Below are 15,271 nucleotides of genomic sequence, written 5' to 3'. Positions count from 1 at the left end.
TAATGCTCTCTGAAAAGCAATCAGCTCACTGAATGCATCATTCAGCAGCTTCCAATATGAAATGATTAAACCATGAAAAGCTGCTGCGGTAATCTTACTTTAAAATCCTAAATTCCTTTACATTTTGAGGATCTGATGACATTGACTCCAGTCAGACACACACAGTCAGGGCAGAGACAGCAGGAGCTTCTCACAGCTCAGCTGAACACACCTCTTCCATTCCTTGAGCAGAGGCAGCTTAACATTATGAAGATTTGTTGTTGCAGCAAAACTATCCAAGAGGTAGAACTAAATCCAAATTCATTTCAATTTCAGCCAAGTTATATTTTGATGCAGGTCACTAGAAGCTAATCTTTCATCTCTGATTTTCATACATGAAAAGGGAAAAAAAAGAATTTTGGATTAGGCAGCATTTATCATACTAAATAGCATTAAATCAAATGGAAAATTACATAAAGAAACCCAACTAAAACAATCAAATTAAAAAAGCCCTTCACCTGTATGAACGTAACCTTTGATTTTCTCGGAAGAGAACATTATTATTAAGCAAACTTAGAAGAGAGCCTGGATTACCCTTTTCCCATTTCCCTACACTTGAACTGTCAGTCTGCCTTCATGAACAGATTTTGCTTCTTGTTTGTCAGGCAAGTGCACTTGCCTGTTCTCACACTGGAAAAACTCGTGTTTTCGGTATTGCAGAAGCACTTAAGCTGTACAGCAAGCAGCAGATGATTTTTTATTCATGTATTCTTTGTTAGTTACATGCATATATACACAGACCCACAGGTGCATACACACACCTGCATTCAGTGATATAACATAGCTTTAGCAAAAAGATGAGCTAACCAGACGCTAGTCTGCTTTTAACAACCTTTTATTGATTTCCTGACTTACGAAAAGCTTCCTTCTGAAATAGCTTATGGTATTAAAAACGAAGAAATAGCAAAGCCTTCTAGAAGACATTTATTTAAGATTATCTGAAACATTTCAGCATAATTGAAGGAATTATAGTTACTTTTTTCCCCCAAAAAAATACCAAGCCTTCCATTACATCAATTAAAAATGCATTTATGAATTTGGCTTATGGCAAAATGCAGAATAATAAGCAGTGGCTGTTATAGAGAATGGCTCTCTGGTAAGTATTTTTCTGATATATAACACAGGTGTAAAAGGTTTGATAATGCCTTGGGTCAAATTTTGCTGATGAACATTATATTAGTTTCTTGACTGGAATCTCTTCTGGCTTCTAAAAATCCCATGTCAATTCAGGGCAAATTTAGTCTGAGAAATAAATGCAGAAACCCATGCATTAAGATTGGTTTCACACAGAACTTAGGAAATGCTGAGGTTTGGGTCCAAGACAAAATTCACTTTGTTCCTTGGTTTTTGGGCATATTTCCCTCAGATCCCCACAGATGAATGGGTGAAAACTGAACCCCTTGAGAATTGGGAGGTTTAGGGTTTTTTTAGCCAGTCAGAAACAAGCATCTCTTAAGCTTTAACCTGCTCCTCAGGTTACTGCATGAATCTCAAGCTCTGTGAGTACCAACAGGAAGTTTTAACACCTTGGAAAAGCATGCAAGAACTAAAATAGCAGAGGCAGAGTCATGTATGGTTTATAAACACAATGAGCTGGTACTGTTTTACTGGTGGCACTGGGGTATTTAAATGCATCAATTCCTAAAATCTTGAGTTTTGCTTAGCGCTTCAGAATATAATCCAACATAAATTGCAGGTAAAAACTGGTGTATTGGCAGGAAACTTAGAAACTCATTAGTGAAGTCAGTGACTTTTAAATACAAAGTACCACTTCTGCTTCTGAAAACCCCTGAGATGTAGATCCCTGGAGATGGAAAGCAATTCCAGCAAATATCCTCGCATGTCCTGTTCTCATTCCCTCGCCAGGCTCTTTGCTTGGGGCTGCTGCAAGAGAGGCAACACCAGGCTGCAGCCTCAGGCTGAGCTGCTGCAGCTCGGCTTACTCTGACTTTTTCTGTATGTTGGTCCTTTGTGTTTGGAGATGAAAGGCACAGTGCAACACAGAAGCCTCTCCTCTCTCCTTTAGAAACTGTCTTCTCATCTCTGCTTTTCCATAGTTCAAATATAAGACTTTGAAAAAGATTTCAAAGCTGCATCTTGTATATGGAAATTCATGGCTCCAGGCAGGCTCACAATCAGCTCTGAGATTTCAAGCTTAAGAATTAAGAACCTACAGCCTAAATATAACTCCTTTTACTTGGGCTTTGTTCTTCTCTGAGTAAAGCCATCAGTAAGAATGACACCAGTTTTCATGGACAATCTACGTAGTTTAAATAGATATCTCAATTTTCTTGTAAAACCACTGGGTTAAGGAAATCTGAACACAAGCCTTCTGGATAAGCTACAAAAATCAAATTCCAGCTGCTAGTTATTGAATATAAGTGACGTTATGCATACTTAGCAAAGGGTACTCTGTACAGTTAGACAGTAGCTGAAAGCGTCTCAGTAATTCACGGAGTGGGGAAGTAACCAAACTACTTTTAGGGCAGCAGAAGGAGAAATATCATGCTGTATATTGGGCTTGGGGATGGGTTCATTTTTCACATGAAGACCCAGGGAAGAAGAATAAAAGAAATTGCATTAACCTCAAGCTTTATGTCTCACTGCTCAACAACAATGGGGTATTTTATAAATGTTAGCTACACACTTTTATCAGTGGATATCACCCTACCTGATTCCTTCAGGTTCTGCAGGCAAGGTAGAAGCCAAACCAAGCTTATATGCTATGGAAGCTCAAAGACTAAAACACTTGGAGCAAGACGGGTGCAGAAAACAGAAGCAGGGCAGAAAAAGGGTTGGATGTTTTGCCTGGACATGATGAACGTGGCTCTGCAGGGCTTTGCATAGGACCAGAGGCAGCCACCCTACCCCCTGCAACTGCCCCATCACCCCTAGCAAGAGGCACGCAGTCTCCGAAGGCCAAGCGGTAGCAGAGGAGGGTGACAGAATGAAAGGATGTGCTGGGTTTTTCCAGCTGAAAAAAATGGATTTGTACTGTTTGTTGCTTTTTTAATTAGTGGGCTTTTTAACCTTGGCCTGCCATACTCCCACTGGAGGCTCACTTTCCAAGTCCCAGTTTTAGCATTGCACAAGAAGCTCAGATAGAATTCTATAAAGCGAAAAATGGACACAGGAGACCATATGAAATGACACTGGTTTTTTTTTTTTTCAGTAAACCAGCTGCAGCAGAGAAGAATCAAAAGAAGGAACAGTACGTGCCCTTCTTTTGAAGTCAGGAAGGAAGTCTTAGTGGAAAGCTTACTAGACAGGTAAGAGAAAAGCATTTAACTATCATTGCCTTCCATTACAGGAAGCAGAAGACAAAAAAAGTTTGAGCAATCAATTGTAAGGCAAGAGCAACCAGAGACCTATGTGGGATAGATGTAGACAGAGCAGTCTCAGCTCTGCAGCAGTTTCATTGACTTGTTTGTAAAAGGAGAAATTTCAGGGCCATGAAAATGCTCAGAGGGATGGAGCATCACTCTATGAAGAAAGGCTGAGAGAGTTGGAGTTGTTCAGCCTGGAGAAGAGAAGTCTGCAGGGAGACCTTATTGCATCCTTTCAACACAGAGTGGGGTCTTGTAAGAAAGGTGGAGACAAACTTTTCACCAAGGCCTGTAGTGATAGAAAAAGAGGCAATAGTTTTCGAACTGAAAAAGCACAGATTTAGTTTGGATATAAAGAAGACATTTTTTTATGATGAGAGTGGTAGGGCACTGGAACAGATGATTACCCAGAGAAGTTGTGGATGTCCCATGAGTGGAAGTGTTCACGGTCAGGTTGGACTCTTACTTTGAGCAACCTGATGTAGTGAAGGATGGTGGTGTATTAGATGGTCTTTAAAGGTCCCTGCCAACCCAAACCATTCTATGATTCTATGAAATAGTAATCCAGTATGATTTTCCAGTCTTTTTGAAGGATAAACCCTCTCCCCTGCATTGACTTCAGGAGGAACCTGGAGGGCTGGTTAAAAGGATGGGCTGTGCTTCATTCTTCAAGAGCAAAGGCTATACCGAGTTAGCATTTAGAGTAGTTTCTAGCTGTCATACATTTCTCCTGCTTGCAGAGCTGCAGTTAAACAGATAAGGCCAGCCAAGATATATGTAGTTCTTCAGAGCACTGCCAGAACTTCTGCCAGTTCTTACGGTGTCAACCAATTAGAGTTTCCTCCTGCTTTCTGTTTGCACTAATCTACTGGAAACCCAGCCCTGGAGACCTGCCTCGCTGATCCCCATATTCATTAAGAACAATTGTCAATACTGTATAATAGAATAGCAACAGTGCAATTAAAACAGCTCCTTCTCATGGCAGAGCTTCTATGGGGTTGGCAGAAAGTCCTAATGAGATCCCTCAGCTCATGTATCATCCTCTGCAACCCCTACAGCTGGTTTCATCTTCTGTGGCTGTGGGCCAGTCTGACACTGTGTGGCACATACAAGTACTACAGCAGCCACTGCCACACAAAACAAAAGGACACATCTTTCTGCTTCATTGCCAACTCCCTAGACTTGGCACCTTAAATATCTTTTCTCTTTCTTCCCTATTTTCTTTCCTTTTATTCTTCTTCCTCCTGCCCTAGACTCTTTGTGAGGAATGGTTTTTACTTAATCCAAAGCACGTTTGGCATCAAATTCCTTTTGTCCCACTCAGGAGTCAAGTACTTTTGAGGTCATGTTGAGGAATAAATAAAGATTTGGGTCATATTTCTGTACATACATTGCTGCAGCCTGCTTACCCATCTTGAGCTTTGCACCTTTGGAATCTGATAGCAAGAATGGGGAGAAGACACCACCTTCTGAAAATCAGTCTTCGTGTCAGCTCTTCATTGTGCTGAGTGAAAACGAATAGCGACACTGTCCTGAGAATGGAGGAACACTGGATCCAGGCAACTGAATAAAAACATAAAAACTTTCAACAAAAATTGATATTTGCTGAGTGTGACAGCCACAAGCAAGAGAAGAAAAAAATAAATAAATCTATATACAGAATACAATTAATCTCAAGTTTTTGCACAACAACCAGAGCTGCCATTCCAGCATCTGCCCATAGAGGCAGAGGCAGTGGTTAGCAAGGGGTGTCAAGGGAAGCCCTAGAAATCATGCTGCTATGGGAAAAAGGCTGCTGGGGAAATGGTCCAGCAGGCATTCATGGGAAAAATCAGCTAGGGCAAATGCCTGAGCAGCTCAGATTTTCCATTTGTTCTGCAATGGCAGATCCCATCATCTGGAAATATTCAAGGTCAGGTTGGACGAGGCTCTGAGCAACCTGACCTAGTTGAAGATGTCTCTGCTTATTGCAGAGGGGGTTGAAATAGACAACCTTTAAAGGTCCCTTTCCACCCAAACAATTTTCTGTGATTCTTTGATCTGCTCTTGGCAAGAAACAAAGGAAGATCAGGAGAGCTTTGCCCAGGTCTGCAGGTTTACACAGAAGAAAGTGGTTGCATATGACGTGTGCATCTGGTGACATAAAGCATGTTTATACCTGGGCAACAGAGTGCGGTGTAGAGTGCCCCAAGCTAGTGATGACCTGAGCTAGCACAGCCTGCTGCAACTAAGGACTTCAGTGATTAGTCGAGAAGCAGAACATCAGGATCTCTCAGTATCCCAAATCCCAGAGCAACTCAATTCAGGGACAGGAGCCCCTGTGAGAAGAACAAGGTACATACATGCCTAACAAATCTAGGGGAGGTCTAACTAGTGAACGTATCACACCAAGAGGAGTGGCATGTTCATAAGCATTAAGCTTGGATTTCCCAAAGAGAAGAGATGCATTTTCAGGTCCCTCCCCTGTCTGTATTCCTTATATTCATATTTGTAGGTAGCCATAGTGACCAGAGTCAGACAGATTTATGTCAGGCTCAATGACTATTACAATACAAACAAACAGAAACCATCTGCCTTAGAAGAGCACTTTTCTGATAGGGAGACAGGAGTTTTTGACTTGGGCTAAAGCCCTTCCTTTCCTCTTCACGCATCAAATACTTTCCCGCAGACACTTCCACTCAGCCTGGAGCCAAATAGACTAGACCATTCAAAAACTTAAATATTTTCCTTTCTCCTCTTTGAAAAGCTGAGCAGAGTTGTTCACTAGACAGCCCCACTCACGGTGAATGAGATTTTTGTTAACTTGTGAAAGCAATTCTGCTTTTCTCTGTTCCCCCCTCAACATGATGCACATCCTACCTCCACACGCACTTCTCCCCTCTCCCAGATGGGAGGGTTGGAGGCGAGTAAATCCCATCTGTCTCAAATCCAATGGAAACCACTGTGGCAGATTCTGTCCTGCTTTATTTCTCATATACATATTAATAAATCCCTCCATAAAACCCTCTGCAACTACTGTTGTGCTAGGGTGAACTTTCTTTTGGCATAGTATCAGCAAATGAAGCTTCAATCCAACGGGAATTCGGCACAACAGCAACTTATCTGCATGACACGTGGATGGTCGTGGAGCTAACCTTTCCCTCTAATGCCAATATTGAGAAAAAGTGAAGAGACAACCTAGAGCACAATATTGTTTTGTCTCTAATTTTCTTTCCACCCAATAAATGCTTCAGAAGCTTTTTGCACAGCAGAAATACTTGCGCATAAAAAGTATTTCCAAATTACAATTGAATAAATTGCCCTAAAACAAAAATAATAGACTCGGGGCTCAGGAAAATAATGTTTTAGGTAAATGTCTGCTGGAGACAGGAAAGCTGTCTGACAACAAATTCTTTGGGGAACACACAGCTCGATACTCTTGCTGAAGGGGATCAACTGAAATTACAAGACAAGAAAAAGTAACGTGTCTTCAGAAGTTAAAAGCAAAAGCCTGATTGCTTCTCTCAATTATTCCAATCTTACTTAGTGAATTCGGTATTTGAGAAGTGGTTATTTCTGAGTTACACTGAGATGAGCAAGAGAATAAGTCAGTGAAATTACTAAATGAAACCCAACCATTTTATATAGTATGTGCAACCCAACCAACTTAGTACAATGAATTCTGTACATGTTTGAAATATCATGAAAATAGTGTCTTTAATATACAGTTTATGTACTTACAATACACGGTTTAGATTTGTTCATATACATTACAGGAATATTTATTTGCACCTGGTTTAAATAATAATCTGCCTTCAGCCTTTTACACAAAAGCCCAAAACAGCACATAATTCCACAAAAAACATGCTTCGTTTCAAAACAGAAATTTACTAAGCCAAAGTATTGAGGCTTTCTCTTATTTTTTCCCCCAAGTGTTACTTTTTTGATCTACCCAAAGTGAATCTAAAGAGCTAAGAACTAACAGATATTTTTAATATAATTCAGAAGATTGTCTAAGACAGGAGAATCATTCTGCAGATCTTCACACTGAAAATTTGTTTATTACACACAGAAACGGTAAAGTCTGAACAACTCCTGGACTACTAGGAGTTTAAGACAAAAGAAATGAAGAGTCATTTATTGCTAGGTGTCTACAAGGGGCCTGCATTTCCCTACTGCCCTGCCACCCCTAATACCACAAATACAAGGTCCTTCACTTCCATTAAGATTTCATTCGTACCTTCTAGCCTGTATATGGGAGTGCTGTGATTTCAAAGCATTGAAAAGAGGAACTACGAGAGCTGGACTAAGCCCTAGTCCTTTCACACAGGACTGGTGTTAGGCTTTTTAGTAGTGTGGCATATTCCCTGTCTGGCCCGCAGGCAGGATATTGCTGACCTGTGTTGCAGGCAGGTATCCCGCTGGGCAGCACGCAAGTAGCTGGTGCCAGCACACTTTATTTAGTGGGGAGATGATGAAGGATTTGATTCAAGAAGAAAACAGAGAAAACGCTTCAAGTATTTATAGACAGATTTGAAACACAGTGGGTTTTGAGACAGCCTCACTATTTATGTTGTTTCTCCTGAAGCTGTTGTGGCAAGTTGCAAGTAAAACTGTTGTATTGGAAAAAACCCTATGTAATACACAGTTACTTCAAACTCCTGCTTCAAGCTGCAAAGAACACTTTGAAATACATTTTCTTTTGAATTTTGGATGGATCAAATGTTTTCAGTCTCTAAGTTTCTAGCTGTGGGCAATTTTTACAATACAGCAAGAATAAGAATGTAAATATGCACTTTGAGTTGATTTCAGTACAGCTTTGGTTAGCTAACCAGGTAGCAACACAAAGAATCTTAATCCTAGGCACAACGAGCGTTTAAAGGAAACCTGTACTTCCCTTCAAGTTTCCTCCCTGTCCCCCCACGCCAATTCTGTGTCCACTTCTAGAGAAGAACCCATGTCAGAATCCAGCTTTCACCACTGATGAAGGCAGCATCAGTCCTTGCACCATCACATGATTGTTGCATAGAAAGGATGTGTTTCCTGGCGCAGGACAAACAGACAGCTCCATACCAAACGGCACACCTGGTTTTTTTTGCTATTGCAATCCTCAGACAAACAAAAACCCTGAGGAAACACACAGCTTCAGAACACAGGTAATTAAATAAGCACCATAGGCCTTACATTTACAAAATCTGAGGAAAGAAATCCAAGGTTAGAATCAGCTTATTTTAGTAAATTGCCTCCAAAAAGTAAGAGATTTTAGGCCCATTTCAGCACAACACACGCTGTCTGAACTCAGTGGCTATATGTCTGTTAAAAAATGGGCCAGAGCCCACTCTCAGGCCCCAAGGACAGCCAACACAGCTTGCATCAACGTGCTTTAACCCCATTATTCTCCAAAACGAGGCTGGTTTCACCCATTGCTAACCTCCGAGCTGCTCTTGGGAGCTGTTTGGGATCACTCATTGCACAGGCTGGTTGGGTTGCACAAAACCAGGCAAGAACCCACTTCAAGAGTTCAGCAGCAAGGGAACCCCCGAGGAGCATGCCCGTGGCTGGGTGCTGTCTGTTTTGCTAGTATGGTTTGCAAGTCCTATCAAATGCTGAGTGCTGTCTCCTCCTATTCACATCAGCTGATAAAAAGTCCATATCACAGATATTCCCCAGAGCTTTCAGACACTTAATAATCACAGTAGGAAACATTGAAGTAACCCTCCACTCTCAAAGTACCCTAAGCGGTGCAGCATTTTGTAAACTTTTACAGATCAAAGTCTCTAGGTTTTACAACGCATCCTTCTAAAGAGACTGTGTGGTTCTCTGCTAAAGCCTGAGGGACTCCACCGCTCCTGCCCCATTTCAAAGGTGCCACCATCCCCTTATTGCCAAGGACTTCCAGTGAGACTAATGTGTTCACATCAGTCCGCCTTGTTCAGACTGCCTTCTACAGCGCCACAGATGGTCCTGACCCCCTAACACTATGGCAGTGAAGCTCAAGAAGAAAGCAAATACATTAGATCCCATCAGCAACAGTGCTGCTGTATCCGGCTACCACTGTATCAGCAGTGGAGAGGCTGAGCCACCACATTCCAGCTGCCTGGTTTGCTCATCACTCTCTTGATTTCACCAGAGCAGAGGCTTCAGTCCAACTTGGGCATCACAGCAGGTGGCTGAGCATGGCAGTCACATAATTCACACAACACAGAGGTTAAGAACACATAAGACGATAAAAAAGGCTTGGAAAATCAAGGTGATACGCTGCTGACGGCAAAAGAAAAGGTCAAATGCTGACACATTACGCATAAAAATAAGTAAGCAATGCACTAAGCCAGAACAAGACAACTGGAAGGACATAAACAGAAAATTTGCAATTAGAGGTTTTAGCTGTACTTTCACATACAGGATCTGTAAAACATTGCACATTCTGGGCCTTTCAACAGGACAGTCGTATATTGGTCTATGCATATGTGATGTTAATGCAGCACAGTCATGAATGCAAACTCCACTAGGCTGTTTGCAAGAAAAAAACATTCCAAGCATTGATAACAGAATAAGTATCCATCCATACTCAAAGAACACTGTTTTCTCAGGGATGTTAATATCCTGGGGGCATCCAAAATATTTAATGTTAATATTACCAAGACTTCAATCTCTTCTTTTTTTCAAGTGGGAAAGATATTTTACTTTTTTTAATGTGGAATTAATAAGCCAAGCCAAGCCAAATGAAGACTGGTACTCAACGAGTAGAAGAGCAGGACAAGATGAAATGGCCTCAAGTTGCAGCAGGGGAGGTTTAGATTGGATATTAGGAAAAATTTCTTTACTGAAAGAGTGATGAAGTGTTGGGAACATGCTGCCCAGGGAAGTGGTAGAGTCACTATCACCTGAGGTATTAAACAAACGTGCAGATGTGGCACTTCAGGACACGATTTCAGTAGGCATGTTGGTATTGCATTGATGATTTGACTTCATCTTAGAGATCTTTTCTAACCTTAATAATTCTATGAGATTTAAAATTTGGCCCTGTCAAATTCGAATGTCCATTTCGCATAGCGAAGGTTAAAATGTGATTTACTTCAACTTCACGTGCCTACCAACAAACACAGACATCTGAACAGTGTTCGAATTTCATTTATTCATACTTGCAGCTAAAATATTTGAGGACACTAATTAAAGCATCTGGAGAAAGCTATTCATCTGTTGCTACAAGTCAATACATTAATAAAAAGAGCAGGATTATGAACTCACGGGGTTTTTCTATTGGGACATTTTTTGGCTGACTGCTTTCTCATACCCACATCAATTGGGCTTTGCTCTCTGGCTGAGAACTGGCGGTTTGCATTATTGTAAGACAAATGATGTATCCTGGCTTCAGCATGAAGACATGACATGAAATTCGCCCAGGCAACAGAAAACTCCATTGGCAAATAAATTATTTTTAATTTATCGATCTGGTTGAGAAAACGGGCAAAATCAGCCTCCTTTTCCCCCCCCTCGTTGTTTTCTCTTGATGCTCCCACTATGTGCCCTACAATGGAGAGAGAATCTTTGTAGTTCAAAAAGGTAAAAAAGGCAGGCGAAGCTGTCACCCTTGTGAGAGGTCTGCTCAGCAGCAGGTGAAGCTGCTCCAGCCTCCACAGCTCTTGAGGATCGTGGGTACACACAGTTGCTGAGGATGGACGTCTCAGACATGTTCCTGACGACCATCACAAATTCTTGCATTCAGAATTACAAAAGCAGAGGATCCTGGGGTTATTCAGACACACTTTGGAGAGCTCTGCCAAGCACAGAAAATCAGCAAAGGACTGTCAAAAGTTAATCCTGTATCTAGCCTTCTGAGCAGTTAAATTTGAAAGGTCTCCGGGGAAGCCAAATGTGCCCTTCCCATCTCTGTGCTCCCTTTTGACTGCTACTTGTGTGTGGCATCTTTCATCTATTGCAGATGGGCAAATGCACTAGCACATCTCACAATTCTACAGTCCCTCCTACTTTTGATACTCACGTCCTCCTAGCCTGCTGCAAACAAGACAGGTGAACTTAAACATCACAAGGTTTTCCCAGGACTTAGCCCAAACCCTCACTTGGTCCCCTCTTACCAGCATGCCAAATGCTGTTTCTGCTCCCTGCCATGCTACTTCTTTATTTCAAAGGCATCCTACAGGAGTATTATCACCTTCCCACACAGATCCGACCACAGGAACAGAACAGCACATTGAGTGCATTTTCAGATGGTCATACCAGCAGCAGAGGAAATACAAGGGGTTCCCTTTCGCCAGAGCAAGGCTACAGCAAGTGTGGTACTAGCAGCCCACTGCCGTAGGCAGCATCTGCCGAAGGAAGAGCCTATGCACTGAATTGCCTTTCTCACGAGAAAGCTGCACAACCAGAAGTTGTGCTCCTTACTCCAGCCATCTGACTACCAACGTTTGAAATCTACAGGTCATAAACTTTTAATTGGCCAGGGCAGGGTGGCTCAGTAGGAATATCCCCCTTTTTCCCTCCCCTCTGGGCAATGAGTTAAATGTTTTTAAAACAAGAGTCTTGCTTAACTCTTTTTGCTCAAAGTAACATGGAAAATGTATCCACATTACAGGTAGTCAGGAGGATATTGTTAATAAAAATACGCTGCAAGAATAGTGTATTAGTGGCACTTCACAGCAATTCCTAACATTTTCAGATGTAGTGTCAAAATGGTTTTGTATATCTAAATATGCTTTTTGTTAACAGAAACAGAAAGAAGTCACAGCATGTTGCCAAATATTATTTGAACAGAAATAATCCTGTAAGAAATACATTTTTTTTGCAGTTAACACAAAACTGTAAACTGGATTGGTGTGTGTCTTTCAGCATCAGATTGTTCAGTAATAAATACAACAAAGTCTTAACAGACTACAGAGTAAAAGTTCCCTTAGTGTCCAGTTTTTAGCAGCTGTTGAATGTTCAGGGATGCGCAAGGCACACCTCTGCCACCTTTATTATTGACATACAAAAAAAAAATCTGTTCACCACTCAAAAACGGTTATCTGCATAGTAAGAATTTTTCTACTACTATTTACAGGAAGGGCTTATAGTGCAAAAAACAGGAAGTGATGTACTAGCTGAAGTGCATCACGCACATCTCGTACAGTTTCACCAATAACTAGTTGGCATCACATCTTGGGCCGCCAGCCATTAATGAACTGCAGTATTTTCTTAACCTGCAATTTGCTTAGCTTAAAGTCTTCAGACAAGATTTCTTCTGTAAGCTGAACCAGTAAATTGCCATCAATTTTCTCTGTAACAAAAAATGATATGACATCTTCTGATAGGCCAATAAACCTCAGCGATTTAGACACTTCCTCTATTGAGAGTCCAGAAAGGTCCGTAGGTGGCTGCCAGGGAGAGCCATCCCCACAAGACCTTGGAGCTAACTGGAGGTGGAGGGGAGATGAGAAGGGATAAGACACAGAGAACGTATCCTGCATGCCCTTTTTAACGAGATACTGATCTTCCAAGAGGTCTGGAGAATCAGATTTCAACTCCTCCTCAGCACCATCTATTTTCAGTGGCAAGGGACACATGTCTGTAACCGGTTTCTCTTCACTCGTCTTCGGTGCCCGAGGAGGTAAGGCAGGACACGAATGGCTCTGCTTTGCATTGCTCACTCCCAGAGCTTTCTCATCAGTGCAGTCTAGAGAGTAGCTTGCCGACTTTGGACAGCTAGAGATGGTGTTCGTGAACTCTGCCGAAGTCAGCGGGGAGCATCCCGCCGGCAGCTCACACCCATCGAAGTCAAAAGTCAAAGGTGCTGGACAGTTTCTCTTTGGTGTGCCTGGAGTCTTCTGTCTGGGGTAACTATAGCTCCTGCTTGGTTCAAGCAGGAAATCGCTCCTGTTCAGGTCTTCGGCACCTCCTGAAAGGTGGTTTGGCCAAGATAACCTTGAAGGCAGAGCTTCAGCTGAGGGGCTCCCCAAAGGCATCGTGCTTTCAGGGTCTTTGGATTCGGTTTTCATCCTATTACATGGGTAGCAGGAGACAGGTGTGCTCTCAGTCGGGTTGGTGTTGTCACCCTCTGTGATATTGCTTAAGGAACAAAGCAGAAAGGATGTAGTTAGTAAGAAAAAATGTGGCATTTCAATACATTCATAAATCATCCGACAGAGTCAGAGAATGGTTGTCACAAGGAAAGGATTTTCTTTCCTCTAGTAGAACTTTTCAGATTTGAACTAACAATACGTTTGAATATTGCATTGACAGTTCTTTTACTCCTTTTACAAGCCTGACAAGATGCTGATATACCCAAAAGCCTCACGAGGAAGACTGACATCTTGGTTTTTCAAGCTCATAAGGAAGTAGATGCCTCAATTCAGTTCAGCATCACCTCTCAAACACTCAGTTTTTCCACTGTTGAATTCCTGAAGGACATCATTGAAGTATCAACCTTAAAGCTTACCCCACAGTAACTTGTTTAAGTGTCCATATCCTTAAAAAAGCTATGATGAGAAACGCTTGCTTTTCAAAGACACCTTAAAAAACCTACCTGACCTATTTCCAGGTAGTAAACTAAGCTCAGCCGGTCTAAGGGTACTGATGGCTTATATCCAGGTGTTCACAAAAGACAGAGATGCCAACAAAAGCATACAATCTGTTATGAAAAGCAAATGTTGGCTATTTTCATGCCACTTTCTTTTAGAAAGTCTGAAGGATTGGGCTGATCTCTGGAATTCTGGCCAATTAAGTCAGAACACCAGAAAAGCAATTAGCAGATTTATGAAATCCTCACCTAACCAAACAGAGGAAAATCAAAATTTGAAATAACTGCTTTAACTACTCACCCTTCTGTTCTGGAAACTAACAACTGAAAAAATAAAACTGAGTATACATTCTATGACAAGTCATAGAAAACAGCTTGTAGAGGAAAGCAGCTTTCAAAAAAACCAACATAGTTTTGACTGGATTGACTCAAAAAATAGTTCCGTGTGCACTTACAGTGAGTCAGAGAAGTCAACCTGGATCTGCCTGGCTCAAACACAAAGTGCAGATGTGTAAAAGCAGCTCTAATCTATATCACTGGAAAATTAGTTCTAAAACTCAGCCCCAAGAGAAGCAGTTTCCTCCCTCTACCCATCCCTTGCTCTTCACTCTGTACCCTCCAAACTTTTCTTTTTGCCTTTTTATGTCCCAAATAGAAGCCTGCAAGCTGAAGTAGTTGGATGTTTACAATCACAGAGGGTTTTTTTTTTTCTGCTCAACAAGAATACACTGTCAGCTGGTCATTTCTGGCTGTTTAAATGCCAACTGCTGTAACATACACAAAGCATTTTTCACAAATGTAGCCATTGGAGCGTTCAATTCAGAGAAGACAGTCACTAAGGTGTCATAAGAACTAACCATACAGAGGACTTAAATTGATTGATCCTGTTTCTGTTCTCTAATTCAATATTAGAAATGGGAACATTTAATGATTTAAAAGATTTGTGGAATTACTGAAAACCAGTAAGGTAACATATTCAAGTGCTCCTTAGTTGCCCTCCACCAAAATCAGCTCACTGGAACTCAGTGCCAAAGGATGCAAGAGAAATGTCAAACACAGCTGAAGTCAGGCAGGCACCAGGTATTTTTACAGGCAGAAAAGAGCAGATCATATTGGTTTTGTTTGTGTTTAAAATATTGGCTGTGAACCTTCATGATCCAGAAAATAAGATCATCAATATAATTGACAAGACTTGAAAAGCAGCTTCACCAGTCTGGCTACTCCACACATTGCCAATTTTCTAGCAGCTTCCTCTGCAGCACTAGGTCAATTCAACAAAGACAGAAATATCTGCTCTGGACCCAAGCTGGAGATTAATTTCACACAAATATTGTGACGTTTGATGCAAATAATATTACCTGCATTCCTGAGAAACTTCACTTCTCACAGTTTTTCTAGTTTCTTTGGAGGCAGA

General features: G+C 41.5%; 1 protein-coding gene across 2 annotated transcripts in view; it reads right to left on the bottom strand.

Moving 5' to 3' along the window:
• Positions 1–873: 873 nt before the first annotated feature.
• Positions 874–15,271, bottom strand: part of GAREM1 (GRB2 associated regulator of MAPK1 subtype 1) — a 105,388-nt gene continuing 90,990 nt past the window's right edge. For both annotated transcript variants that reach the window (XM_009561692.2, XM_054059096.1), the window contains one exon: positions 874–13,406. In XM_009561692.2, the coding sequence (XP_009559987.2) occupies positions 12,494–13,406 (913 nt within the window). In that variant the 3' untranslated portion in view covers positions 874–12,493. The remainder of the gene's footprint in view (positions 13,407–15,271) is intronic.

Source organism: Cuculus canorus, chromosome 2 (assembly GCF_017976375.1).
Source record: "Cuculus canorus isolate bCucCan1 chromosome 2, bCucCan1.pri, whole genome shotgun sequence".
Classification (NCBI taxonomy): domain Eukaryota; kingdom Metazoa; phylum Chordata; class Aves; order Cuculiformes; family Cuculidae; genus Cuculus; species Cuculus canorus.
This window is presented reverse-complemented; position numbering and strand designations above follow the sequence as displayed.